This window comes from Taudactylus pleione, unplaced genomic scaffold (genome assembly GCF_031769625.1).
Source record: "Taudactylus pleione unplaced genomic scaffold, aTauple2 ptg000019l, whole genome shotgun sequence".
NCBI classification, from domain to species: Eukaryota; Metazoa; Chordata; class Amphibia; order Anura; family Myobatrachidae; genus Taudactylus; species Taudactylus pleione.
Genome location: NW_028284421.1, coordinates 32372959 through 32400514, shown reverse-complemented (window position 1 = coordinate 32400514; position 27556 = coordinate 32372959). Strand labels below are relative to the sequence as shown.

The 27556-nt window shown below is 41.3% G+C and overlaps 1 protein-coding gene across 12 annotated transcripts in view; it reads left to right on the top strand.

The window, feature by feature from the left end:
* The window catches only part of HERC1 (HECT and RLD domain containing E3 ubiquitin protein ligase family member 1), a 305583-nt gene that overhangs the window by 7292 nt on the left and 270735 nt on the right, over nt 1-27556 (top strand). For 11 of the 12 annotated variants that reach the window (XM_088446573.1, XM_088446582.1, XM_088446592.1 and 8 more), the window contains exons 2-3: nt 20988-21102; nt 26187-27145. In XM_088446573.1, coding sequence (XP_088302699.1) covers nt 26216-27145 — 930 coding nt within the window. In that variant the 5' untranslated portion in view covers nt 20988-21102; nt 26187-26215. The remainder of the gene's footprint in view (nt 1-20987; nt 21103-26186; nt 27146-27556) is intronic. The other variant, XM_088446526.1, reaches the window with a different exon arrangement.

Below are 27556 nucleotides of genomic sequence, written 5' to 3'. Positions count from 1 at the left end.
TGCAGTGGCACTTGGAAAGTTCATGCTGATAATACATCAGCGGCTCCAGGTACCGTTCCATGGGGGAGATGTATTATAGCAGCACTTCGCGTGCCGCTATAATGCTTCCTGTTTCGCCTCTTTACCGTGGCAAAGCAGGAAGCACTAATGATGAGATGTATGAACATCTCAGCAGCCGGAGAGAGGGAGCGTTAACTCCCCCTCCGGCGAACCCTGCCTAAGGACATAGCGCATTTGCCCCAGCCGGCTCCACTGAGCATGCGCGGGATCTCGCAAGTATCACGAGATCCCATGTGCAGCCGACAGCTGCTGCAGCAGCAGGGACAGCGCTGTCCTTGTTGTGGGGATAGGGCATCGGCAGGCTGTAGCTGTCGATGGCTACAGCGGGCGAAAGAGTCGGGCGATCTGACCGTTCATACATGCCCTGCCGACCGGCGTTGCTATCTTGTAGATAGCAGCGCTGATAATGACCACGCAGCCCCCCGATCATACATTGGGGAGAAGCGGTATCAGCGCACATAACGTGCGCTGATACCGCTTCAGCGCTTCTTAACATCTCTCCCCATATGTGGACACGTTGCTGGCAAGGAGATAATGGGGGAGATGTAAGAAGTGCGCTGATACTGCTTCTCCCCGATGTACGATCGAGGGAGAAGCAGTAAATGAAGCACCCCTGTCACTATCGGCGCTATCTACAAGATACCGGCGCCGATTGGTGTTGCATATCCAATTAATCAGCAGTGTCTCCTGGTGCTTTTTAGTCGCATCACATTGTGACTTAGACGCATTTACGGCAAAAATACGCTCAGCATTAGCAGAGTCTCACGGGACCTGGCGCGCTGAGGGGGGCTGTTTGGCGCAACTGCAGCAAAGATGAGTCAGGACACATCTGTACATTCAAGTACTTGAACTGCTTCTATCCTGTTCATTACGCAGAGTTTTTAAAAATTCCAGAAGGAACGTTTTACTGTAGTGAATTTTTTTTCTGTGTATTTAAGACTTGGACACCAGAAAAAAAAAACATTGTGGTATAGAAACAGTTTACATACTAGTTAAAGTCTCTTAGCAAGTGTAACAATTCAAATGTAGGATACTACCAACCGGTGTTTTTTATGAATATTAATAAAAATTATGCAATAGTTAAAATGAATATATTTTGTAAACATCTGAGCCTCAATGTCTTCTTACTGGGGAGCAAACCTTTTACATTGTTCATACTGCATAAAATTTACTTAGAGCAGTGATCCCCTTTGTTTGCTGACTTCCATTTTGGAAGTTTTAGCACAACTTCCACCACTTGCTTATGTATGTATGTTATGTATGTATGTATGTATGCGTCCCATGAGACTATAAGCACACGCTTCGATATAAATAAAAAACTGAGTGCACAGCACGTAAATGGTTGCTCTATAGGAGAACAAGAGCCGGCACATCCTTTCTTTAAATGCAAGAAAGAGTATTCAGGGCATAAGGGTAGACTAATAGCTTAGAAATGCAATATGAAAAAAATGCGGAATATGCAGTAGCATATTGATACTCATCGTAAGTCCATCCCCAGCATGTAGTGTGTGTGTGTGTGTGTGTGTGTGTGTATTATATATTATACACCACGAACGGCCCAACACTCCTCTTCCAAGTTGCTCAATGCCACACTGCTTGCTACAAAGCAACACATACACCTGGCAGACTTATAAATAAACCAAACAGCACAACAAGTGGCTGCACTTGTGCTGTTTGGTCTATTTAGAAGTCTGCTGAGTGCCGCACCTGGAGGTGTATGTGTTTCTTTGTAGCAAGCACTGTGGCATTGAGTGTTGGGCCATTCGTGGTGTATATTATATAATCCTCTCTCCCCCCCCCCCCCCTCCCCCTACCATCACATGGATACACTGCCCTGTATATGATTCCGCATTTTTTTCATATTGCATTTCTAAGCTATTAGTCTCCCCTTATGCCCTGACTATTCTATGGATATGCACTTTACTATTGAATGTCAGTTTTTATTGCTGTCTTTTGATGGAATAAATACTTTGTTTTTTTGCATTTAAAGAAAGGATGTGCCGGCTCTTGTTCTCCTATACAGCAACCATTTATGTGCTGTGCACTCCGTTTTTTATTTATATTGAAGTGTGTGCTTATACTGTAGTCTCATGGGACACATATATATTATATATAGTTTATTTAGATAGTGGATTTCTGTTTGAGTGCCGGAAGCTTAACTGTTCTCTGTCCTGTGTCTTGGGTGGGTTTTGCGCTGTTCCTTTTTTAAAAAAAATCATTACTTTATGTATGTACCGTCTCACTCTGCTGAATGCCTTTCTGCGTGCTAAAACTGCTTGCAATATATTAAATAAAAATACTATTCTAGATGATGAAATACCTTGTACTTGGCTTGTGTCCAAGATTGAAAGGTAAAATGGTTAGATAGTGTTCACTCTAGGTCTGGTGGCAGGCAGGGCGCCGGACCTAGAGCAAGGGCACTTCTGCGCGCACGCGCCCAAAAAAGGGTCATGGCCAATGAAATGGGGGCGTGGCTTTATGACGCATCCCCCTTTGCCTCTTTTGTGGGCGTGCCCGGCACTTACGGACATGCCGGGGAGGCCCCAAGCTCCCCGGTCACTATGAATGGATGCCTGGCGCATGCACCCGGCATCCGTTCACCGGTGGTGACCGCTGCTCTGCCGTTTCCTCACCCGTGGGACACTGCGGCCCGCGGGGAGAGGACAGAACCCGCAGGCTGTTTCGACGGGGCGCCGCGCTGGACAGCAGGGTGCTTTCTACCTTTCAGAAATAGGGCAGGGTGCGGCACCCCACTGAAACAGCCTAGCGGGAACGCTAGTTGGAATGACTTTGGCTCATAAAACAGAAGGTTTAATACCTGGGAAGACGTTATGTAAGTCTGTTACCTTCTCACATGCTTACACTTTCATAATACTGTGTACACACGGGACGATCGATAACGATATCGTTGTACGATCACCAACGACTAAAGCGATCAACGTTCGCAGGTCCCTATAGTAACCTGGTCGATGTCGACCAGGTTAGCCTGCATGCACGAGCGATGGACGATATCGTCCATATGTGCCTGCGCATCGCAGGTCGGGCACCGAAAAATGCACGATATGAACGATAACTATATGATCGTTATCGTTCATATCGTCCATTTTAATTGTACTGTGTGTACGCACCTGATACATTTACAGTTACTGAAATCAGCTGGGTTTGATAGCTGAAAAATCAATCTAAAGCATAAAAAGTCTCATTTTAGTGCAGTAAGATGTTATATGCCTGGAAAAAGCCACAAGTTGTATGCTGTATTGAGTATGAAGACTTCTGTATTTCTCTCCTTCCTGAATGCCTTAAAGATCTCTGAGCTATGGATGAACTTAGGGCCTGATGCACTACGGATCGCAATTTTGCGTACGCATCGCAGTTCAACTGCGATAGCAAGCGAATCCATTGCACATGCCCTGACTTTACTCAGAAATTGCTAACATCCACGCACGTAATGAGACCTCACACTTCATATGGGATCGCAGTGGATACTATATGCACACTCCTGCAACGGCGTGCGATCGCACTGGCACGCCTGCATTCAGCCGTTACCACCCATAAACGGCACTTCCTGTCAATCACTCTGCGTTGCGTCTGTGTAGCTGCTGCGATCGCAGACACAATAGCAGTGGCCAGTTCTTGCACTGCGATGGGTACACATGCGCAGTGCGAAACAATCGTAGCAGTTGCGTACAGTAGTGAATCAGGCCCTTAGTCCACAGTATCGTCCTATTCATTATACATAAGGAGAAAATTTAATTGTGAAGTTGTTGACCGGATATGCAGATCTCAACAGCTACAGCGTAAGAATTATTAAATAGTTATGGCTCCCCAGAAATTCCTATTTTGTCACTCAGAAAAGTACCACAGAGTCTCCTGTGTTAGAGCCACAACAAGCAGATGACAAAATATTGCACCCGCTAAGGCAAAATAAGCTTGGCCAAATTGTATCCCTTTTAATTTGCATGTGTTGATGTCTGTTCACTCATGTCCTCCCAGAACCACAGTGTTTCCTCTGTGAATTTAAGCCGTTAAAGTTTGAGAGCATTTTTTATTCCATGTGAGGAGTTCATCTGTATGCAGCATGGTATAACATGAGTGGTAGGTGGAAAGAGAGGTTGTCCTTTCATTCTAAAGGGAATTAGGCAGGGAAGGGAGTTCAGGATTCAGCATGTTATTGTAGTGCTTAGCAGCTGCAATCAGGTGCAAGGATGACATGTGAGATGGGGGTCAGAAAGGAGCAATAAAAGGGCTCTGAGTTGGCAAAGACTTATGTGAGTCAAGAAGCAGTGCTTTTGTTGGAACCCAGTGTTTGCTGGTGGTTGAGTAGAAAGGAGAGTAAGGTGGGGGTACTGTGTGTGTCATTGAAGAAGGGACATTAGTGGGGTGGAAGGGGGAAGTGGGGAGATCCTTGGAGCACTGAGCCAATGTAGTGCTACTGCTGTGGTTAGCATGGGGAGTCGGTTGTAGTGGGGGTAGCCTCAGAAAACAAGTCAGAAAGGGTTCTATTGAAAATACATTTACAACTAGCCAATGTGAATGTCATATGATAATGTGTACAATTTAAACATGAGAGGGGATCTGCATATATTTGTATGTGTATGAAGACCTCGATGATGTGAAAAATCATTGAACAGAACCAAAGTGGAAGTAATTAACATTAGACCATACTAACTTATCTGATCACGGAGTAAAAAAATAAAATCAGACTATCTTAAGTGATTAATAGCCACCTCTCAGTTTGGTGAAATATGTGCTGCGTTCCTCAGCCTAGCAGTCAATGATCACGGCCTCTGGGACACTGATCATATTATTTTGCTGCGGGGTTAACCTTTGCACTTTGTCTGCATGATCAAATACTGAGTTTCAAGTGTGAAGGGCACAGGTATGGGAGCCAACATGATGACTGACTTTTCTTGATTGAGTGGCTGTGCAGCTTAACCAAAAAGGGATTTGGTCTGAGCTGTGTTAAAGGGCCGGCTTGGTGTGCTAGGTTGACTGTGGTATGGGGTTCTGGTTATTGCCTGAGAAGAACGTGGAATCAGGGTATGAAAAGGCCCCCAGTGTGCTCTATGTATGTTTGTAATCCAGAAGGTACCTCTTAGTTCTGGGTGAACACCAGCATGATCTAGGTGGTGCACAATCAGCAGCCCACTAGCAGACTAGCCAGAAAGGAACACTTATGAGTCTGCGTCAGAGGGGCAGTAGAGCATAGCAGTGCCCACTGAAGTCCCTAGTAATACACCTTTCAGACATACGACCCGGGAATTTCCCTGCTCGGACCCGGGAATTTCTCCTTTGCAAATTCCCGGGTATTTGGTCAAGATATTCCCAGGTAGACCCCTTTCAGACATAAGCAGAGTTTTTTTAGTTTTTAATATTACCTGCCTCTCCTCTGCCCTTCTTAGCCTATCACGTCTCCAGCTGTCGCTGATGATGTCATCATCATGCAGCAGGCAGCCGACCAATCACTACACACATTTCTTTTTATTATTACATTATTTAAATGTGCCCTGGTGGTCCAGCGGGAGTGCGGCAGGCCCGCTGTGGCAGAGACCCACCGGCGGGTGTACCCGGCGACTGGCGCTGGGGGTGCTGAGCTTCCTATAGGACGCTCTGCACTGCCAACTCAAAGCAGCAGCGCTGGGCATCCTGTAGGACACTCTGCGCTGCCAAATCAATGTAAAAGCTGCTTGGTGCAGCCCGGGAGTAGTAAATTCCTGGGTAGCACCATTCAGACATAAGCAGGGTAATTTCCCGGGACTTTAAGTCCCAGGAAATTTCCTGGTCGATAGAAGGGCCGGCTACCCGGGAACGTGATGGGTGTGGATCAAAAGATCTACTTTATACACTAGATAGTCAAAAGACGGACACAAACTGGTAGACAGGGAATAGGTGGACAGGTACAAAAGGTTGACATTGATAAAGATCAATAGGTACTTAAGGTTGACATGGTGAAATGGTTTACATATGAATGGTCAACACAAAAATGGTTGCATGTTTTGCTTTTGTTTTATAACCCTAATCTTCACACTTACCACGTCGCCCTTTTGTTGTTGTGCTCTTCACCCATGTCGACATTTTGACCTGTATTTTTTTTTTTTTACGTGTCGACCTATTGCCTGTCTACCAGTTGGTGTCTACCTAGACATTGGCTATCCATGGAATGCCATTCAGATGTGATACGACTGACTGACTTGAATAAAGGTGTAAGGCACTTTGTTTCCATTTCATTCCTTGTTTCTGTTTGCAGTAAACATACAGGTGCAATTTTCTTTTTTTGTTAATAGCTGCATATGAATTAAAACTTGCCAGTGCAAAGTCCCATCGTCGTTCCTGCCTGTGTGGGCTTTGAAAGACTCTGTTGTAGTGCAGATTAATGTATAAACAAGGAGGTTAAAATAACTGTTCTTCCAGCCCACACTTGTCTAAATGGCGCATTGTTTCTCTGCTGCAGGCCTTTATCTGAGTTTAGAAGGAATTTTGCTGTTAAAGTGAATGCTGCTAATTTTAATGAAAAATTCTAATACATGTATCTTAAGGCACACATTCACTAGACGATTAAATTGAGCGATTGAACGATATTGTAATCGTTTGCAAATCATTTCGAAAAATGTCTAAAATGACCAGCAATGCGCGCTCCCGCTGGTCGTTTAGACATCCATCATCGGACAAACATGCTGGACAGCCTGACCATAACGTCAGGTTCAGCATGTTAGGAGATGATTGATGTGCCTGCACTGAACGACAGCTCGTTCAGTGTATGCTCATCACAGACTGACAAACGACTGCACTATTACATTGTCATAATAGGTGCAGTCGTTTTGATGTGTTTTAGTGCATGTGTGCATTATACTCTGAAATAAAATAGATCTTTTGGGAAAAGCTGGATTGATACTTTTTTTTACCACACCAGCCTGAAATAGGCTTTCCAAATTTTGGGTAAAGGAGGTTACGTACCCTTGGCGCACCTGTCCCGTGAGACTCTGCTAGCGGCAGTCCCCCCCTTTTTTTTTTTTGTTATCTTTATTTTTTTGCCATCTCAGTTGCAATGTGATGTGACTAGGACGTACCAGAAGACTGTGCTGATTAGTTTGATATGCGACGCTTGTATATCTGTGTGCAACTAAGGCTGAGTACACACGTAAAGATTTTCTGTCCAACCATCCAACTAGTTGATTGGCTGGAATGAAAATCTGGTAAGGGATGAAAGCAAATGACAATCAGCAATTTGCTCCCAAACGCTGGAAAATGGACAAAAACTGTTGTTTGTTAAATGTTTGATCTAAACAATTTGTTCAAACTTCGACCATTCTCATCTGTTTTCAGGCATTTAGGAGCAAATTGCTGATCATCATTTACTCCCATACCTTACCAGATTTCATTCCAACCAATCAACTAGTTGGATGGTTGGACAGATAATCTTTACGTGTGTACCCAGCTTAAGTTTGTGAAGTACTATGATGCAGAGGCCACAGCGTCTTTCCACGCCAAATTCAGTATTGCAGACTCAGTCGCGCACATATATACAAGTGTCACATATCAAATTAATTAGCACAGTCTCCCGGTGCTTCATAGTCACATCACGTTGTGACTTAGATGCATTTGTGGCAAAAAAAGGACACCTGACGCTAGCAGAGTTGTACGGAACCTGGCGGCTCATTCCCTCCAGTGGCGATATACATATTTTGAATGCCAGCAAGACGAGACAGACTCGTACCTGTGAAAGGTACAATATTCAACCCAGGGAAGCCAATGAGGGGGTGATCCTATTGGCTTGCAGTGCATACACGCCAAAGGAAACTTGGATTTTTTTAGGGAATGTACTTTCACTTTTCCCCCTCCATCACAAGGTGCTTTGAGCATTTATAGACCATATTTGTAATAGTGTAATTTCTCTGTTTATTTCTTTTCCCAACTTTTTTTTTTAAACTTTAAAGTTTCATTCTCTGTTCAGGCAAATACTGTAGAATGCATAATTCAATATGAAGTGCACATGATACCCACTCCAAAAGACTTTGGGTCTCATTCAGAACCGCTCGCAAGCGGGTTGATGGTTGTGCATTGCGCACATGCGTCGTGCGCAATGCGCTTGCACAAGACCTGTAGCGAGTGAAAAATTCACACGCTCTGGGGATCGCTACAAATGGGCCGGCTGTCGATGTTGATCGACAGCTCGCCCCGTTTTGTAGGTGGGGTGGGGGGGGTGGCTGGACAAACGGAGGCGTTCCTGAAGGAACGCCTGCCGTTTGTGGGCGGCCCTACTGACATCACCAGTGATGTCAGTAGTGAACTTCCTGCTCTATTAGAGCCGGAAGCTCACTGGGGTTTGCGGCAGATGAGACCCTACCACAAGGGTCTTGTCGCAAGCCTGATGGTCGCGACCATCACCTGGCCACTCGCAAAAGCTGTGGGTGGTTTTAACAATAGAAAAATCATTGTGAACCCCACAAAATAAGATAGCAGAACAGTATTCGAAGACTATATTGGATGTACTTAAAAGGAGTACAGACAATATAGGTTGATTTTAACATATTTTAACAATAACTAGCAAGTGTTTTTCAGAAAATGAAAGTGTTTTCAGTATTTTGGGGTACAGAAAAATATCTGTAAAGTTTGTAAAATGATAGGAAAAAACCACTTTAACTCCCATTTGCATGGTCAAAAGGCACTTTCCTTCAATACAACACCTCTACATACCAGTCCCACATCCTTTACACCCCCACACGCCTGTCCCACATCCTTTACACCCCCACACGCCTGTCCCACATCCTTTACACCCCCACACGCCTGTCCCACATCCTTTACACCCCCACACGCCTGTCCCACATCATTTACACCCCCACACACCTGTCCCATTATTTAGCCCATTATGAGCTTTTTAGAGAAAGTTGCATGAAAACTGACATGTCTTTATTGGCCAAATTATACTATTTAAAACACTCCAAGGGCATGATTATTCATTGGTAAGGGTGTACCAGAGGTTCTGCACCTAATATTTTTACCTTAAAATAAGGACTTCCTCCACCTTTTCCCCAGCTCAGGGGCTGTGAGAAAAAAACCCTCAATTTTGCTATGACTGCTGTCTGGGATTAACTAAATGAATTGCAAAAATTTGTGGAGATGACTTCGCGCTGAATTGAATCGGACCCTACATGTAACAGAAGCATATAAGGGAAATGGGGATTATTGTAGTATTTTTCATGAGACTGTCACATAAATTTATGAAGCAAAGACTGGCTTTCAGCTATATGTTAAATAAGGTTTGTTAGGGTCGTGTAAGGCAAATAGGATAAGCAGAAGTAATTTCACGCTTTGTGGACAGTATCATTTCAGGCCAGTAAACACAGCTAGAAGTCCGTTTCTTCCAGTTACTGTATGTGTTTGTTTTTTTATTAATATATTTCCATGTTATGACCATAAAAGGTTAACCTTGAACTTTTCACTTGTGTTTATCAAATAATGACAATACCTATTAAAATAAATCTTATCACCACTTTCATTATATATTTTGATTTTTGGGTGCTTAAGTCTACCCACAAACATTCAACTCTCCTTCTCTGTTATATTATTGCATTCAATTTTGAAAGATACATATACTGTAGTTTTTATTTATAGTGCATCATATACTTCAATTTTCTTCTTTGACCCTTTAGTCATGATCATTAGATGGTACCTTTATTATTTTATGACTATACAAATTGTGCCCATATCATAAAATAGTAAATATTTCCCCAGCCCTATAAACATTATTTTTACACTATTTAAACTTATATTACCCTTAATAAGTACATCACTAAAGTAATATTGCTGCCATAGGGGAATTAATGTTATCTGCCTCATTATTCAATACATAATGCACATTGTTGTAAGTATATTATGGTTCCTTAGCTTCTGAGTGGCCAGATTGATATGACGGTTTTGTGGCTTTTTCTTACAGCAGTTCTAATCAAACCATCAGCAGTTTGGTTATTTGTAAACCGATGGGTATTGCTGGTAGTTTGAGAATTACTGTCCATTCCACTGAATAGTAAATCCATTGGTTTGGGGGTCAAAACCACTGGCGATGTTTGGTGGTTTCAAATCGCTGGCAAAAGCACAATTTTGTAAATTTACCACTTGGTAAAATTTGGTTAATCTGATCAAATGAAATTGTGTTGCAATGTCACGGCTTTCCGTGCATCCCCTGGTTGTCTGCAGCATTCCTGAGCACTGTGTCACCAATTGTAAACAACAATCCAGCTGCATGGGTGTGGCCATATTGGATTCTCTCATGTGATTCTGTAGTCCAACCTGATTTCAGCAGCTGTGATCACATGATCTACTCTACCAATAGACACCAGAAGTGCCCTATTTAAACCTTCTCCTGAGATAGTACCCTGGCTACGGGCTTAAGTTGCTTACAGCTCTGTGTTTCAGAGCAAGTACTCTGCAGTCTACAAAATGCTTGTTTCACAGCAAGTATTTCACATTATCTAAAGTGCCTGATTCCCAGCAAGTGTTTCACTTATCCCAAACGCGGTCCTCAAGACACCCTAACAGTCCAGGTTTTGAGGATATCCATGCTTGACCACAGGTGACTTAATTTGTTCCCAGTCAATTTGATTTAGCCATCTGTGCTCAACCACGGCTATCTTTAAAACCTGAACTGTTTGGGAGCCTTGAGGACCGCGTTTGGGAACCTCTGACTTATACAATGTGTCTGTTTCCCTGCAAGCACCATTATATCAGGTTCTTTTGCTAGCACACTCTCAGCTGGTTTCCCTGTTTTGGATGTCTGGTTGCGGGACTAGCTTGGAGTCTCAGGTTCCAGTTCAGTGTATCAGTGTGTAGGTTCCCGGTCTGTGTGCCTGTTCCAACTTGCAGTCATGAGTTCCTCATTCCTGCTCTCAGTTCTGAGTTCTTGTTTCCAGTTTCAACTTAATTCTGTTCTGAGTTTCCGTTGGCTGTATATCTGAGTTCCCAATAGTGAATTCCAGCTCTGGGCTCCTGGATTCAGATTCTGGGGTTGAGATCGCCACAATCTGTTACAGATTTCTATAGTTGGAAATTCCAGTTCCATATTCTGGTTCAGATTCTAGTCTTACGGTGGGTACAGAAAACAATATGACAAAAAAGTCCTTGCGCCAAATATTCAATCCAGTAGATTATTCCATTTGTAGAGGAATCAGCAATATTGCAATCTTCTTGTATAGAATACTCCAACCAAGCACATATGAAATAAACAGATGGCAATATATTAGAAAAAAAGATCAATTTGTGCAAACTTCAAAGGGATGAGGTCAAATATGAATGTCCTTTTAAATCCTTCCGTGTAAAATAAATTACAGGACCACCAATTTAACGTGCCCTCCTATTATAGAGAATGCTCACAAGAATAATACCTATAGAGGTTAAGTATAAATCCCATCAAGGTTTCTTTAACAATCGCAGAGATAGAATAATGAAACCGACAGCAAGATGCTCACATTGATTCTTACTTGAGAATAACTGTAATGAATCTCATAAGGGTTTCTTTATCCTCCATTAAGAGCAGTATCTCTCAGAGAGAAAAGAAAACTTCACATGGTGTAGTATTTTAAAACTACATTTAATAGACAGACAATATTAAAAAATGGAGGTAAAATCTCCGTACCATATGGATGGTGATAACAGGCACAATGGATAAACACAACAGACAGCGATGGGACCCGGGTATTCCACCGCCGCAAGTGTAAGCCAGAATCCAGTTATAGATCAGGTACCGGGTAAACCTCCGTTGTCACTCCTCCTGACATGTTCCGACACCGTTGGATGTCTTTTTCAAAGTGGAGTGAATGATAGAATACACGGGCTTATAGACCCGTAAACCGGAAGTCTAAATCCGGAAGTGAGCTACTTAATGCTGAAGAACTAATCATACTTAAAATACCATGCAAGACAACTTACTGTAATTTTCGGACATAAGTCCCGCAGCACTATTATGCGGAGACAAACAACGTTTCTCTTACGATGTAAGTCCCTCCATAATCACGTGATCGGACCCCACTGTCCACCAAAACCTGCTCAATAAAGATTGTTGACATCACGTGACAAAAAGCAAGTGATCGGACCAGCGTTTATTAAGATGCTGAATGATTACCTCAGTCACGTGATCGGACCCCACTGTCCACCTAAAAAACGACTAAATAAAGATTGTTGAAATCACGTGATAAAAAACACGTGATCGGATCAGCGTCTATGTAGATGCTGAATGGTGACCATGGTGATATAAAGGCAAACAAATATGTATACACACCAGTGGAATATCCGGACCTCATTTACTTAATTGCTAATGAGTATATATAATCAAACCACAATACCATGATTACAAGCAAATATAAAACTAAAAGAGGTAAAAGGGCAGGGAAACCTAAACCAAAAATATATGCAAATAAAAAGAAGAATAAATTAATAGTCAGAAAAGGATGATATTTTATTACAAAAAATTGGAAATAGAAAGGCAGATACTGGGATGATTAAAATCTATAACCTTAGTAGTTATGTTATGAATGACATCGAGAAAGTGGTACTTTCGAAGGGTCTCAAATTCTCCCCTTCAAATAACATTAATTTTTTTGATTTGTTTATTGATTTGCAAAAGTTTGTCCGTAAGCTATCACTCAAAGTTTTTTGGGGATGAGAGTAATAATGAAGAAGTACCGGCAGATAAATTTATGAAGAAATCACTTTTTAATCCCTCATTTGCCAAGGGATGTTTTGTAGAGGCATTCTATAAAACATTAAGGATATAGAACAGGTGAAAAATGATACCAACAATAAAAGGTATAGAAATAACCTTACATTTGAAGGAAGTTCTGCGTTAAAATCTTTACAGGATAATCAAGAAATTATCATATAGGCAGATAAAGGGGGGGAGTGGTTATTCTTAATAAATCTGATTATATTAATGAAGGACATAGGCAACTTAATGATGGTATCACATACAAAAAGCTCAAAAGTGATCCTTATCGAAGTGTCCTCACAAAGCTTAAAACTCTGGTTCATCAGTATTTGAATTTAGGAATATTTCCTAAAGAAGTATCGAAATTTTTAATTAATGAGGAATTCTCAGTTCCGGTACTATATTTACTCCCAAAGATTCATAAGAGTCTAAATGCTCCACCAGGACGCCCAATAGTGGCTGGAACTAATGCTATTACAGCTAATTTATCTGCATATATAGATCATTATTTGCAACCCTTAGTATCTAAAGAAAAGTCACATCTAAGAGATACTAAAGACATCTTGAATAAATTAGAGGCTGTCAAATGGGAAGAAAATATGTTCCTTATTACTGCAGATGTGTCTTCGCTCTATACCATCATTTCACATCTTGATGGTATAGAAGCAGTTGAAACACTTTAGAAATTACAGATATGGACAAGGGGTTATGTAAATTCCTTGTAGATGGGATTGCATTTATTCTTAGTAATAATTACTTCAATTTTAATGGTCAATTCTATATGCAAAACGTGGGTACAGCCATGGGCACCAGGTTCGCGCCCAGCTATGCCAATCTCTTCATGTCAAGGTGGGAGGAGTTACATGTTTGGAGGGGGCATGGCTGGATCACGAACCTGGTGCATTGGTGGCGGTATATAGATGACATACTCTTTATCTGGAAGGGCGAAAGATCAGCCCTTGAAAGTTTTTGTGAGTATCTCAATTCTAACATCTTGAATATTCAACTCTGTTATAATATTAGTGACGTTGCTGTTAATTTTTTGGATTTAACGATTGAGATTAAGAATGGACATCTGACTACATATAACTTCAGTAAACCCACAGATTCAAACACATATATAGAGAGGTCCAGTAATCACCTGCCCCAATGGTTAGATGGAGTACCGAAGGGCCAACTAATGAGGTTGCGCCGTAATTGCTCTGACAAAGAAACTTTTCATAAACAAGCTAGTGAAATGACTGGCAAATTTATTCAAAACGGTTATAAAGAGAATACTTTACACCAAATGATGAAAGAAGTTGCAGTCATGGATAGGGGACTCCTTTTAGGGGATAAGAAGAAGGAACGTGTAGAGAACAAGTTTACTATGTCCTTCTGTACTACTTTTAATAGGCAATATAAAAATATAGAAAGTATAATTAAAGAGAACTGGAATATTCTCTTAAAGGATGAAACCCTCGGGAAAATTCTTACTAACAAACCTAAATTTATATACAGACGAGCACCGACTATTAAGGATTCTTTGGTATCTAGTGCTTTACCTATGGATGATAAAAGGTTTCTCCCGAGAAATAATAGTTTCTATAGATGTGGTGACTGTAAGCTGTGTAAAGCTTGTCCAAGTAGTTTATCTAAAGTTACAGAATTTAAAACACAAGGTAGGAACCATAAAATCACTGATTTTATTATGTGTCATACACGGTATGCCATATACGCTATTGAGTGTTCTTGCAATTTAGTTTATGTAGGTAAAACCAAAAGGACATTAAAAACGAGATGGGCAGAAAATGTTAGAAATATTGCAAAAGGTTTGAAAAATCATCCTTTCTCGGCTCATTTTAAAAGCCAACATGATCGTTCACCCAAGAGTGTTCAACGATTCTGTGGTATCTCCATTATTAAAGAGAACTGGAGATCAAACAATAGGGACTTACGTTTAACCCAAACAGAAATTAAATGTATATACAATTTGAATACTTTGAAGCCCGCAGGTCTGAATCATGATTTTGAGGTTAAATGGTTTCTTTAATTATGTCTCTTATCAAATGTATTTTTATATGTCTAGTATTTTTTATTGTATCATTTTTTATGATTAATATTTTTTATTGTTTTTTATGTGTATATGTTATTTAGTGTTCATCAATTTTTTTTTATATTATTTCATGTAAATGATTTACTTGTAATCATGGTAATGTGGTTTGATTATATATACTCAGTAGCAATTATGTAAATGAGGTCCGGATATTCCACTGGTGTGTATACATTTGTTTGCCTTTATATCACCATTCAGCATCTACATAGACGCTGGTCCAATCACGTGTTTTTTATCACGTGATTTCAACAATCTTTATTTAGTAGTTTTTTAGGTGGACAGTGGGCTCCGATCACGTGACTGAGGTAATCATTCAGCATCTTAATAGACGCTGGTCCGATCACGTGCTTTTTGTCACGTGATGGCAACACTTTTTATTGAGCAGGTTTTGGTGGACAGTGGGGTCCGATCACGTGATTATGGAGGGACTTACATCGTAAGAGAAACGTTGTTTGTCTCCGCATAATAGTGCTGCGGGACTTGTGTCCGAAAATTACAGTAAGTTGTCTTGCATGGTATTTTAAGTATGATTAGTTCTTCAGCATTAAGTAGCTCACTTCCGGATTTAGACTTCCGGTTTACGGGTCTATAAGTCCGTGTATTCTATCATTCACTCCACTTTGAAAAAGACATCCAACGTTGTCGAAACATGTCAGGAGGAGTGACAACGGAGGTTTACCTGGTACCTGATCTATAACTGGATTCTGGCTTACACTTGCGGCGGTGGAATACCCGGGTCCCATCGCTGTCTGTTGTGTTTATCCATTGTGCCTGTTATCACCATCCATATGGTACCGGAGGTTTTGCCCCCATTTTTTAATATTGTCTGTCTATTAAATGTAGTTTTAAAATACTACACCATGTGAAGTTTTCTTTTCTCTCTGAGAGATACTGCTCTTAATGGAGGATAAAGAAACCCTTATGAGATTCATTACAGTTATTCTCAAGTAAGAATCAATGTGAGCATCTTGCTGTCTGTTTCATTATTCTATCTGTGTGATTGTTAAAGAAACCTTGATGGGATTTATACTTAACCTCTATAGGTATTCATGTGAGCATTCTCTATAATAGGAGGGCACGTTAAATTGGTGGTCCTGTAATTTATTTTACACGGAAGGATTTAAAAGGACATTCATATTTGACCTCCACCCTTTGAAGTTTGCACAATTTGATCTTTTTTTTTCTAATATATTGCCATCTGTTTATTTCATATTGGTTGGAGTATTCTATACAAGAAGATTGCAATATTGCTGATTCCTCTACAAATGGAATAATCTACTGGATTGAATATTTGGCGCAAGGACTTTTTTGTCATATTATTGTTTTCTATGCTATGTTGACAAGTTAGGGTGACTTGTTTTTGACAAATTCCATGCTGCCTTATTTTGCGCCTTACTTATAAGTTGTTCCTTTTTTTTACTTACGGTGGGTAAACACTAGACGATATCTTGAACGATTTGGCCGATTCCGACGCATCGCAACGGCAAATTGTTCAAATCGTCTAGTGTGTACGCACTATCATGATGCCGACGCGTGCTCCCCTTTGTCGTCCATCGCATCTTAAGATCTTTTGTACAAAAATCTGAGGATGTCGCTAGCTATGCTGAATGCAGCATGGTTCCTGCTTCCCCTCCATCGCTCCACCGCTGCCGGTGTCTGGACGATGTCACGCTGGGTAAACATCGTCTAATGTGTACCCAGCATTAGGGGTTCTCCCCACCCGCCAGTTCTACCCTGGGTTCTGGTACTCCTAGATGAGAGGAGGTCTAATCAAGTCTCCTAGTTCCAGATATTAGCCTGCTTCAGCTGGACCCTAGGTTCCCGATATGGTTAATTAAAAAGACATCCGTGGCACAGAGTAGTGACGTTTTCTAACAAATTTACAATTTTTCATTGATTTCAAGCATGGCAAATAAAAAATTAATGAAAGTATTACATTTTTTTTTTTAAGCTAAGGAACTAATTTTTTTCTGCGGCTGTAACTAATGGGCACCCCAATGGAGCAATTCAATTGTTCCTCCAATCAGGAGCGAATGCTGCGGTCGTCCATTATTTCTGTTCGCTCCCTCCCTCGGTTTGCGAACAGAAATCGACAAACTATTTTGGGTGCCCAAAAGGCATTTTCCTTGTTGCGCCTATACTTTTAGACTGGTTTAGTCACTTTATGTGGCTAAACCCGGTACATTTTATGTGCGACATGAGAGATAAGTAATGGTCGCATGCTGCACCCATCGGCATAACCATTGAATACCGGCCGATGGGCGCCCTTTACTTATGGTCGCCTAAAAACAATTAAATTGCCCTCATAGATATTGAGTACAAAATATGCGTTAGGATAATGGGAGGAGGGGGAAATATTTTTCTAACTGTGTCATGACACTAATGAATATTTTACTAGTGTTAAGTGAAAAGGTCAGAGGTCTATAAACAATATGTAGCTATTTGTTTCTTTAATTAAAAAGATGAGCTCTTTTGTGGTTTGAATATATGAACAAAAATATATTAAGTCTTGTTTTTGATTTTTCATAATTTATTTTTTATAAAATATTCATAGTAATGTACTCAGAATAAGTAAAAGAAAAAAATGGTCCTACACTAGTTACTGGAACTGATTACTCTTCTGAATGGTGTGTTTCATCGCTGCGGCACCCCTTTGCGGGATCCTTATGATGACTTACTTTAGACGGCTAAGGGTAGAGAGTGGATGTGTGACAAGGATTGTATAAATTTGAGGTTAGGTAAAAAAGTAGGAATGGTGGTTGTAATTGGGGGTTGCTGAATAAATCAATGGAACGTTCATCTGTGAATTGCAATTGAGGTCTGAACAGCTTTTCTCCCTATGGACAAAAGTCCATGAAAGATGATGTTTTGCCTCTTTCTGAGAACCGATTTTTGGCGGGAAAAAATAATAATACTAAAAAAAAATAAAATTGAATTTAGCGGGAAAAATTCGACCTAATCTGAGCCTGCACATCCCTAATTTAAACTCTCTCTCAGAGGTTTTCCCATTTTGAAGATAAAACTTGACTAATGTGAGAGTTTATGGCTAGACTCTCTCATTTTCTAAACTCTCACCCTTTTACATTTGTCCCTTTGTGTTTGGTAACACTTTTATGTTTGCTTGAGTGAAGTTAATTGCAAATCACAAATCTGAGCAGCAAAACTGCTACTATAATTTTAAATATGGCTTCACTTAGCAGATAAAAGCAGCAACTGATCCACTTGTTATTATAAACAATTTAAAACAGGTGTGATTTACCTCCGGCTACTGGAAGCTGTTGATTGATTGGAAATGCGGAGAAATGTGTCAAAGAATATAATCCAGTGATGAACCAGGTGACCTTACCTGCAATGGTAAGGCCCCCATACATCAGGCGTCCGATCCTGTGATGGGATCGTAATCGCCGGTGTTATGCGATCCGTCGCAAGATCGGTGAAATTCTACATGTTAAATTCCACCGATGTGACAATCACGATAATTTTTTGATTGTGATCGGCATATCTGTGAAATCCAACATGTTGGATTTCACCGATCCTGCGTTGCAGGATTGCAACATCGCAACAATCTGTCGCAGATGTATGGGGGCCTTTAGCATGGGACTTTCTGACCCAACCTGCAGGCTGCACTATAGGAAAAGCACCAGCAGCCAGGAGGTAAATCACACCTCTGTTTTAAATTGTTTACAGTAACAAGTAGATCTTGTGGACAGTTGATTCTATTATTGGCTAAAGGGGTCCATACATCTGCGACGGATTGCCGCAATTCCCTGTTCTGCCGCCATCGGGGGATCCGGAATATTCAACGTGTTGAAAAATCCCGATTTTCCCCGATCTGGACCCGGAAATGGTCGGAATTGGCAAGTTGGGATTTTTACATGTTGAAATTCCCCGATCCACTGTCGGACCGCCGATCAGAATGGGGAATTGTGGCTCAGGTGTGTGGGGCCTTTAATCGAACCTCTATTGAAACAATTCTTGGATTTATCCTGCAGTTTCATTTTATTTATGATCAGGGCTGCCTCAATTATAATGGATGTAAGTTATACTTATACAGAAATTAATATGGTTCGGTTTTGCCCCTACTAGTTACATAGACGTTTTTCCCAGTACTATTTAGGCCTGATTCACAAGTGGACGTAAATGCTGTAATACCGCCTGGTGCGTCTTCAGTTGCCACCGTCGGTCGCACCATCGGAACTTGCATCAGCCCTATGGCAGGTGCAAATTTACCATCGAAGTATGAACCTCAAAGTGAAGGATTGAGTATATGAGTATGCAAACACTTCAGTGACATGCCAGCGACGCTCCCATAACATGCCCTAAGATGGACCATCTCTTTTCTGTTTAGCCAGCTCTCAGTCACCATCCAGGAACACCCAGCACTTTTCCAAGACATCTCTGATACTGTGGGAGCGATTCAAATGTTTTTTTGGGCATGATAATTAATGATATTCAATTGTTCTGGGCGCTCATTAAATATCGCCCTCTTCGCCGCCTAAAAGACGAAGGTTTAGCCGTCTAAAACTGCTAAACCCGTCTTAATTTCTGGTTAGGGCACGCTATCTGCAGTTAGCGCGCCCTAACCAGGGTGTTTCAGCTCGCACCCTCCTGAGTGCATGCAGAAATGCCGGCGCCGGCGGCTATCGAGCCCTGACAGAGCAACAATTGAATTGCTCTGTCGGGTGTTGTAAAACAAAAAGCCATCGGCAGAACAATTGAATTCCCTCCGGTGTGTCTCAATAGCAGCATTGCCTTTATGCATACACTATGTAACTCATGTGCTGTAGAGGTTTTCAGGAACACAGAGTACTTGCAGTAGCAAATAAAATCACTGTGAACATTGTGGACAGCTGTAAATCAGACCCTTTGTGTGCAAAGCTTATTAATGCTTCCTGCCCGTGTGAGAATGTATCAAGCTTTTTTCATAAAACTATGTAGAAACTGCATGTTCTGCATTAATGTATGTATTGTTGCTTTGTATTAATAGCACAATGCATAAATCTCCAGCAGAGTGCTAATTAGCGCTGCAGATTCAGTACACAATTTTACACACTATGGGACTGATAAAGATTTTGGGAGTAAAGTGAATAAAAAGTTGCAACTTTGCACCTGAACAAATTTTGTAGCAATGCAAGAGCTGCAAATACATTTATTTTTATTGCATGCAGAGTAAATACTGGCTGATTTTGCATCTAGCCCACAAACGTTGGACAAGTTTATTTTTACACTGCAGTTTCGCAAGGATATGCTTCTCCCAACTCTAAAGCTGGGGCTGGGTACATGCTACACAATATGTCGTGCAATCATGGTACTTGCGACCACTCTGCATGGCCATCGTGTAATGTGCGGGGCAGGTGCATTATATCAATACGTCGTATAGACCCATCGCTAGTTGGGTGGATCGTTGCAATGTGTACCCAGCTTTAATCTCTGCACATTTCTGCTAAGGAGCAAATTTGATCCCTTTTTTTTTATTTGCTTTGATACCAACTCTCAATCAGTCCCCATATTTGCTGTGAGTTTTGATTTGACTAGTGACAGTCTGTACCTTGCTACAAAGTACTGGGGAAGTGGACCCAATGACCTGGTCAGGTGCATATAGCAGTTTTAGACTCATGAGGATACAAATATTGTTGGTTAACAATATTTATTACACTATTACCTTTCTGAATGTATTCATAGTGCAGATTTTATGAAGCAATTGATTACCGAGCAAAGGTCAGGGGTGGGAGTGGTGAGTGGCAGTGCGCTTAACTCAATGTCTACCAGAACAACTGAACAAGGGACAGGAGCAATAAACTGTGGTGAATTAAGGCAGTTAATGGAGTAAGTTGAGAGAGACGTAGATGGTATGTTGTCTGTGTTCATATGCTGAATATTTAAAGTACTTTAGTGCTTTCCTCATTTTTGTTTTTAATAATACTGTACTAGGTTATCTATTTAGCAATGTTTGTGGAGCCTATTAAAACATGCTCTACAGTAAAGCCTATGAATTCAAATGCAAACATTTGATGGGCACTGGGAATTGAAGTATGTATGAGGTTAATCTCCTCCCTTTCCTGTTTTTCCTAATCCTACATAGGTAGGAATTATCTGTTCCTTAACTTTGTGATGACACGTTATTTCTCTTTCCAGACTACCAAATTACATGCTGAGGGTGGAGCAATTACCTGCACGATTATGGAGGCTACTGCATCCCTTCTCTATGGAGTTCTGTGGAAGTGACCAGGGCAATATTGCAGTGTGAAAAGTAAGTATTTCTCCATCATACTGTAGCCACATATAACCCGTGCATTCTGATATCTGCTCATAAAAATAATGCTTTAGTATAATTAATGCAGTTCTTAATGCAAGTAATCAATTGTGCTAGAAACACCAGAGCAGAGAGCGAGACACCAGGCAGGAAAGAGGAACGGCACGGGTTGTGACAGGTGCAGGGTGCTAGAAAGAACACTAGTATTACAAAAGCTAGATGACTTCTAATATCTGTATAATTTACAGTATGGAGTGCATTATCACATACATTAGTATTATTAAATTCTAACATTTTAAAATGGTCTAGGAAGAAAAAGGGCAGAGTAGATGGAGCAGTTATTATTTATCTGCCTTAAGTATTCTACAGTAAGTGCTGATGGAGAGACGCAATGTACACATGCTGCGGGGCCCTGGCGGTGATTGACAGCTCAACTGGGTGGGTGATTTAAATGCCCGCCCATTTGAGCTTTCAAGCCTGGCATATTGGGCAGACAAATTAAGTGTTTATACACTTGCCAATCGCCAGGTCGACCTAGTGCGTACCCAGCTTTAGTATTAAACGTTAAACACATGTAGAAAGTGGACTGGGTAAGGGAGAGACTGAGGAGGGGTAATAGGATGAAGAGGAGACCTAAAGATACTCATTCGTCTTTGCTGCAGTCTCGGCATGCCTGGTCCCGTTTTACTCTGCTAGCGCTGGGCGTCATGACATTAGCCATCCTGCATGTAAGATCTGTTTGATGAGTTTCTGTGTAGGAGGCTAGACATGGGGCATAAATTGTTGGAGTAAGGAATTACGTGGGATGTCGGTAATGGCTTTAGAGATTGTGAAGTTTTCTTCCACTAATCTTGAATTTTTGGACAGGTGCACAATAAGTGATATTATAAATGTTATATCTCTGGATTCTTTGGATGTTTAAATATTTTTGTAACTGTCTGAATGTCGGCTTCACACAATATTAATGTTCTCACTTGGAACGTGAGTGGCTTGAACGATAAGGTTAAGAGATCGCTGGTGTTCAGACAGGTAAAAAAATACGCTTCAGATATAATTTGTCTAACGGAGACTCATTTGACATGTGGGAAATTGTTGTCGTTAAAGAAGCCATGGATAGGATGGACGTATCACTCCTCACATACTTCAGCGTCACGAGGTGTGTCTATTCTAGTGCGGAAATCTGTTCAGTTCCTTTTTGAAAAGGTGCAGTGTGATGCATGGGGTAGATATGTGTTTTTAAAATGCAAAATTAATTCTATATCCTTATTATTATTGTTAGTATATATCCCACCACCATACTCCCATGATGTTCTCAAAAAGGTTGCCGAATTCTTGGCCTTATTCCCGGGAACACCTGCTATATGCATGGGGGACTTTAATAACGTATTAGACCCTCTGTTAGATAGACATAGAATGTCTGCTCCAGTTACACAGGGGAGGGGAACAGGTTTCTCGAATATGGTTGGAGGAATGGGCCTAGTTGATGTCTGGTGGGTGAGGTACCCCTCTGTGAGACAATACTCCTGCTTCTCCTACACACATTCAACATTTTCCAGGATTGATCTAGCTTTAGCTACACCAGATTTGTTGCCTAGATTCCACAAGATAACATATGAGACCAGGGGGATTTCTGTCCACTCCCCAATAACAATCAGTCTGGACTTGGAGGGTCGGAGGGGCCAACAATTTTGGAAATTTAATCCGTTTTGGCTGTCACGCATGGGCTCTGGAGCCGAGCTGGAGGCGGAGTGGAAAGAATTTTTTGTATTAAACAGTGGTACAGCATCTGTTTCGGTTTTGTGGGACGCCTTTAAGTCATTTCTCAGAGGCTCTCTTATTCGTAAAGTTGCTGGCTTGAAGTTTTCCTATAAAAAAGTTGAAATGGATTTAGAGGCTTCATGCAAATCCTTGGAGTTAGCCTATATTGCTGACAGTTCAGATTTAAATAAAAAAGCTTGGTGGGATGCCCAAAAATTGTGAAAGGATTGTTTGATGGACAAGGCCCAATATAAGTTACTTTTTAATTCACACTTGCAGTATGCATCAGGTGATAGACCCGGTTCCTATCTAGCTAACTTGGCCCGAATTGAACAAAAGTCACCCAATACAGTGATAAAACTAGTTTGGTCAGATAATGCTGAATATGTACGCACCCCAGATATTGTTGAGGAATTCGTTAAATATTACTATGACCTTTACAGGTCTAGGTTGGTCCATTCCCAACAGGAGGTGCGTGAATTTCTGTCTGCTGTATCACTCCCGACACTCTCCCCGGAGGCAAGGGACTCTCTTGACTCCCCATTGACACTAGAGGAAGTAGAGGTGGCCCTCAAGTCGTTCCCAAATGGTAAAGCCCCTGGTTTAGATGGGGTCCCCTTGGAGTTGTACAAAAAACATAACAAAACATTTATACCTCAGCTATTAGAGCTATTTAATCAAATTTATGTAAATAATATGTTGCCAAATTCTATGTCTGAGGCACTGATGGTTGTCCTGCCTAAGTCAGGTAAGGATCCTACCTGGACTGAATCATATAGACCCATTTCTTTCCTCACTACAGATGTAAAAATCCTTGCAAAAATATTAGCCTCCAGGATTAACCGGGTCATAACCCAATTGATTGACCCTGATCAGACAGGCTTTATGCCCGGTAAGTCCACGGCAATAAATTTACGGTGGTTATTTACACACCTACAGATAAAACGGGGGGACCCACAAACCTCTACTATCGTTTCACTGGATGCCGCCAAGGCATTCGATTGAATGGATATTTCTCTGGGAGACTATGGAACGTTTTGGTATTGGCCCGGGTTTTATTAAGTGGATAAAGCTTTTATATACGGACTCTGTGGCGAGGGTGTCGGTGAACGGTTTTATTTCCACATCCTTTTTTTTGTATAGGGGAACAAGGCAGGGATGTCCCCTGTCACCCATCCTGTTCGCTTTTGGCCATTGAGCCCTTGGCCAGTATGATTAGAAATCACACTGACATATATGGGTTTCAGCTAGGATCCAGGGAAGATAAAATTGCGTTGTATGCGGATGACATACTACTTCTTGGCACGCACTTTGATACCTCTATGCCTAAGGCCTTGGAGGTTATTGACTTATTAGGAAAATATTCTGGCTTATTAATTAATTGGGATAAATCATGTATCCTTCCCTTTAGGGGGACTTGACCTGACGTTCCTGTTATAAATCTTCCTTTAAAATGGGTGAATTCATTTAAGTATTTAGGTATATGGATCTCTAATACCCCTCAACAATATTTGTCACTGAATTTACTGCCGCAAATTGCCTATCTTAAATCTCGTGTCCCAATTTGGAGTAAACTGCCACTAACTTTAACGGGAAGAGTGAACCTTGTTATAATGGTTCTCCAACCTAAAATCCTGTACATTCTTTGTCATTCGCCGGTGTACATTCCTCAGAAATTTTTTAAACAGATTGTTGGCCTTTTATCCTCTCTACTGTGGGCCAACAAAAGAGTCAGGATCAAATTAGATACTTTAACTAGGCCTCGTGATTCTGGTGGCTTGGCATTACCCTTTTTTAAATTTTATTATTTTGCTGCACAATTGACACATGTATGGGAGTGGATTAATAACAAGACTGGTGATTTCTTGCCTTCCCTTGTCCTGGCTCACTATAAGACAGGCCTATCTCCATTGCGACTATTGCTGAGCAATAATATACATATAGTTAATATGCCCTTATTTAGGCAGGCCATCACTATCTGGAGACTGGTTTCATGTCTCTTACAAGCGGAGGGCATAGATCCAGATACTCCCCTTGCTCATGCTAATTGTCTCAGGGAGCTCTCTGCTCTGCAGGTCGGTGAGGCCTGGGGCCAGTGGGGTATAGTCTCTATTGGGCAGATATTTCCGGCAGAAACGTTGAAATCCTTTCACCAGCTGTGCCTAGAGTTTGACGTCCCCAACCATTTCTTCTTTAGATACCTCCAGCTTAGACATGCCATCAATGCCCAGTTCTCTGAAGTTCCTTTATCTCTACATGAGTCTCCCATTAAAACTTTATTGCAATCTGCTGGTTCTGGCCGCTTAATATCTGGGACTCTAACTTGTTGAACAAGCATCATAAGTCTGAGTTATTATCTTTAAAGCTGCAATGGGAAAATGATGTTGGAGTGATGGAGGAGGATGTTTGGAGAGCAGCTCTTGCTAGTCCTCGTTTTGCTACCACGTCCGTTAGATACCAGCAGATACAATACTTTATAATACACAGAATATATATGACACCAGTCCGATTAATGAGAATAGGGGGTAGGACGGATTCAAAATGTCCTAAATGTAACTCATCTGAGGGGAACTTTTGGCACTTAATATGGTCTTGTCCTCTGGTGAATTCCTTTTGGCAGGGGGTACTCAGTGTTATAATTTCGACGGGTATACCTAAAGATATTCTTACCCCTACAACATGCTTTTTGGCTATGATTGATGCGGACACAATTGATAAACATGCCATACGATACACTACTAATCTCTGTACGCTTGCCAAAGTTTGTATAGCAAGCGAGTGGATGGCGACTTCAGGGCCAAACCTGGGAACATGGCTATCCTTGGTTGGGGCGGTAGCTGCACATGAAAATTATGTTTATACCGCCAGAAACGCAGTGCAGAAATACTATGCTACCTGGGAAAGATGGCTTGATTCTCCACATAGCTGTTCAAGGATGACTGTGCCTAACCTGTTCAGGGACTTAGGTTACCATAGTACGTGAATGCTGTTGTGTGAAAAGGCATTGCCGTATATATACATGTCAAATTATATATCTGTTGTTTGCAAGTCATGTGAAGAAAGAAATATAATTAATTTGCTATTTAAAATGATGCGAAGTGAGACCACACACATTTCCCTTTTTTTTATTTATGTATTTAGTAGTTTTTTATTGTATTGTTTGCAATGTTTTTTACAATGTAAATTTGTTATATATTTAAAAAAAAAACAATAAAAATTTATTGGATTAAAAAATTTTTTTTTATATCTCTGCTGCCTTCAGTCCTTCTCTTTGGTTTATGTTCACATCAGTATTTATCACTTCTCCTTTGCTTTATCTCCAGCAGGACTCATGGCAGTAGAGTGAAAAGTAATGGCAGGTATGATGCCCCCTGTGAAGTTAAAATGGCTGGAGCACCTGAACAGCTCCTGGATAACCGAAGATAGTGAATCCATTGCTACCCGTGAGGGTGTTTCTGTCCTGTATGGCAAGTTGGTCAGCAACAAGGAGGTGGTCCCACTTCCACAGCAAGTCTTGTGTCTTAAGGGACCACAGTTGCCAGATTTTGAGAGAGAGTCCTTATCATGCGATGAGCAGGATCATTACCTGGATGCTTTACTTGGCAGCCAGCTGGCTCTGGCAAAGGTGGTATGCTCGGATTCTCCTTTTGCAGGGGCTCTGAGGAAAAGACTGCTGGTTCTCCAAAGGGTGTTTTACGCTCTGTCCAACAAGTATCACGACAAGGGCAAAGTGAAGCAACAGCAGCATTCACCTGAAAATAACTCTGGTTCTGCAGACACTCTGTCTGTTAGTGAAAGGCCTCGCTCTAGTACTGATGCCTTGATTGAGATGGGTGTGAGGACTGGTCTGAGTCTTCTATTTGCCTTACTGAGACAGAGCTGGATGCTACCTACTGCTGGACCTGGTCTGAGTTTGTGTAATGATGTCATACGTACAGCCATTGATGTGGTCAATTCCTTACCCCCTCTATCTCTTGCTAATGAGAGCAAAATACCACCTATGGGACTAGACTGTCTGGCCCAGGTCACCACCTTCCTGAAGGGAGTCACTGTTCCCAATTCAGGGGCAGACACTTTGGGAAGGCGTCTGGCCTCGGAGCTACTCCTTGGTCTAGCCTCTCAGCGTGGTTCCCTCCGCTACCTCCTAGAGTGGATTGAGATGGCACTGGCAGCTTCTGCTTTGGTTAATGAGACTGACAAAAGCAAGATTCTGACAGCTCATGAAGGCATGATCAGCTGTGACTGCTTCATTAGCATCCTCCAGCAGATGAGGAGGTCTCTGGTAAGTTTAAAAAAAAAAAGTGCATTCTGTTGGTTTAACTCTGTGGTTCTCAACCTGAGGTAGTAGCCCCAGGGGTACTCGCTGTGATGTTCAGGGGTACTTTCTGTAATGGCAGGGTGGGGTGGGACATCCAGGAGATAATTACACACACAGGGAAATCAGCGTGATAGAGATTTCTAGCCTCATGTATCACAGTAAGAAGCTGGTAACAAAATAAAAAACACTATCCTTGTAAAAGAAAGTATATATGGACTATGATTGTATTGTAAATTTTTTTTTTTTTTTTTTGTAAATTGGAATATATAAGAAATATATATGTGCAGTTCATTCTATTGACTAATTTTTTTAAAAAATATTGTTTTATAGCACATTTATTGCTTTTATATATTGCAGCACTTGAATATAGTTGTA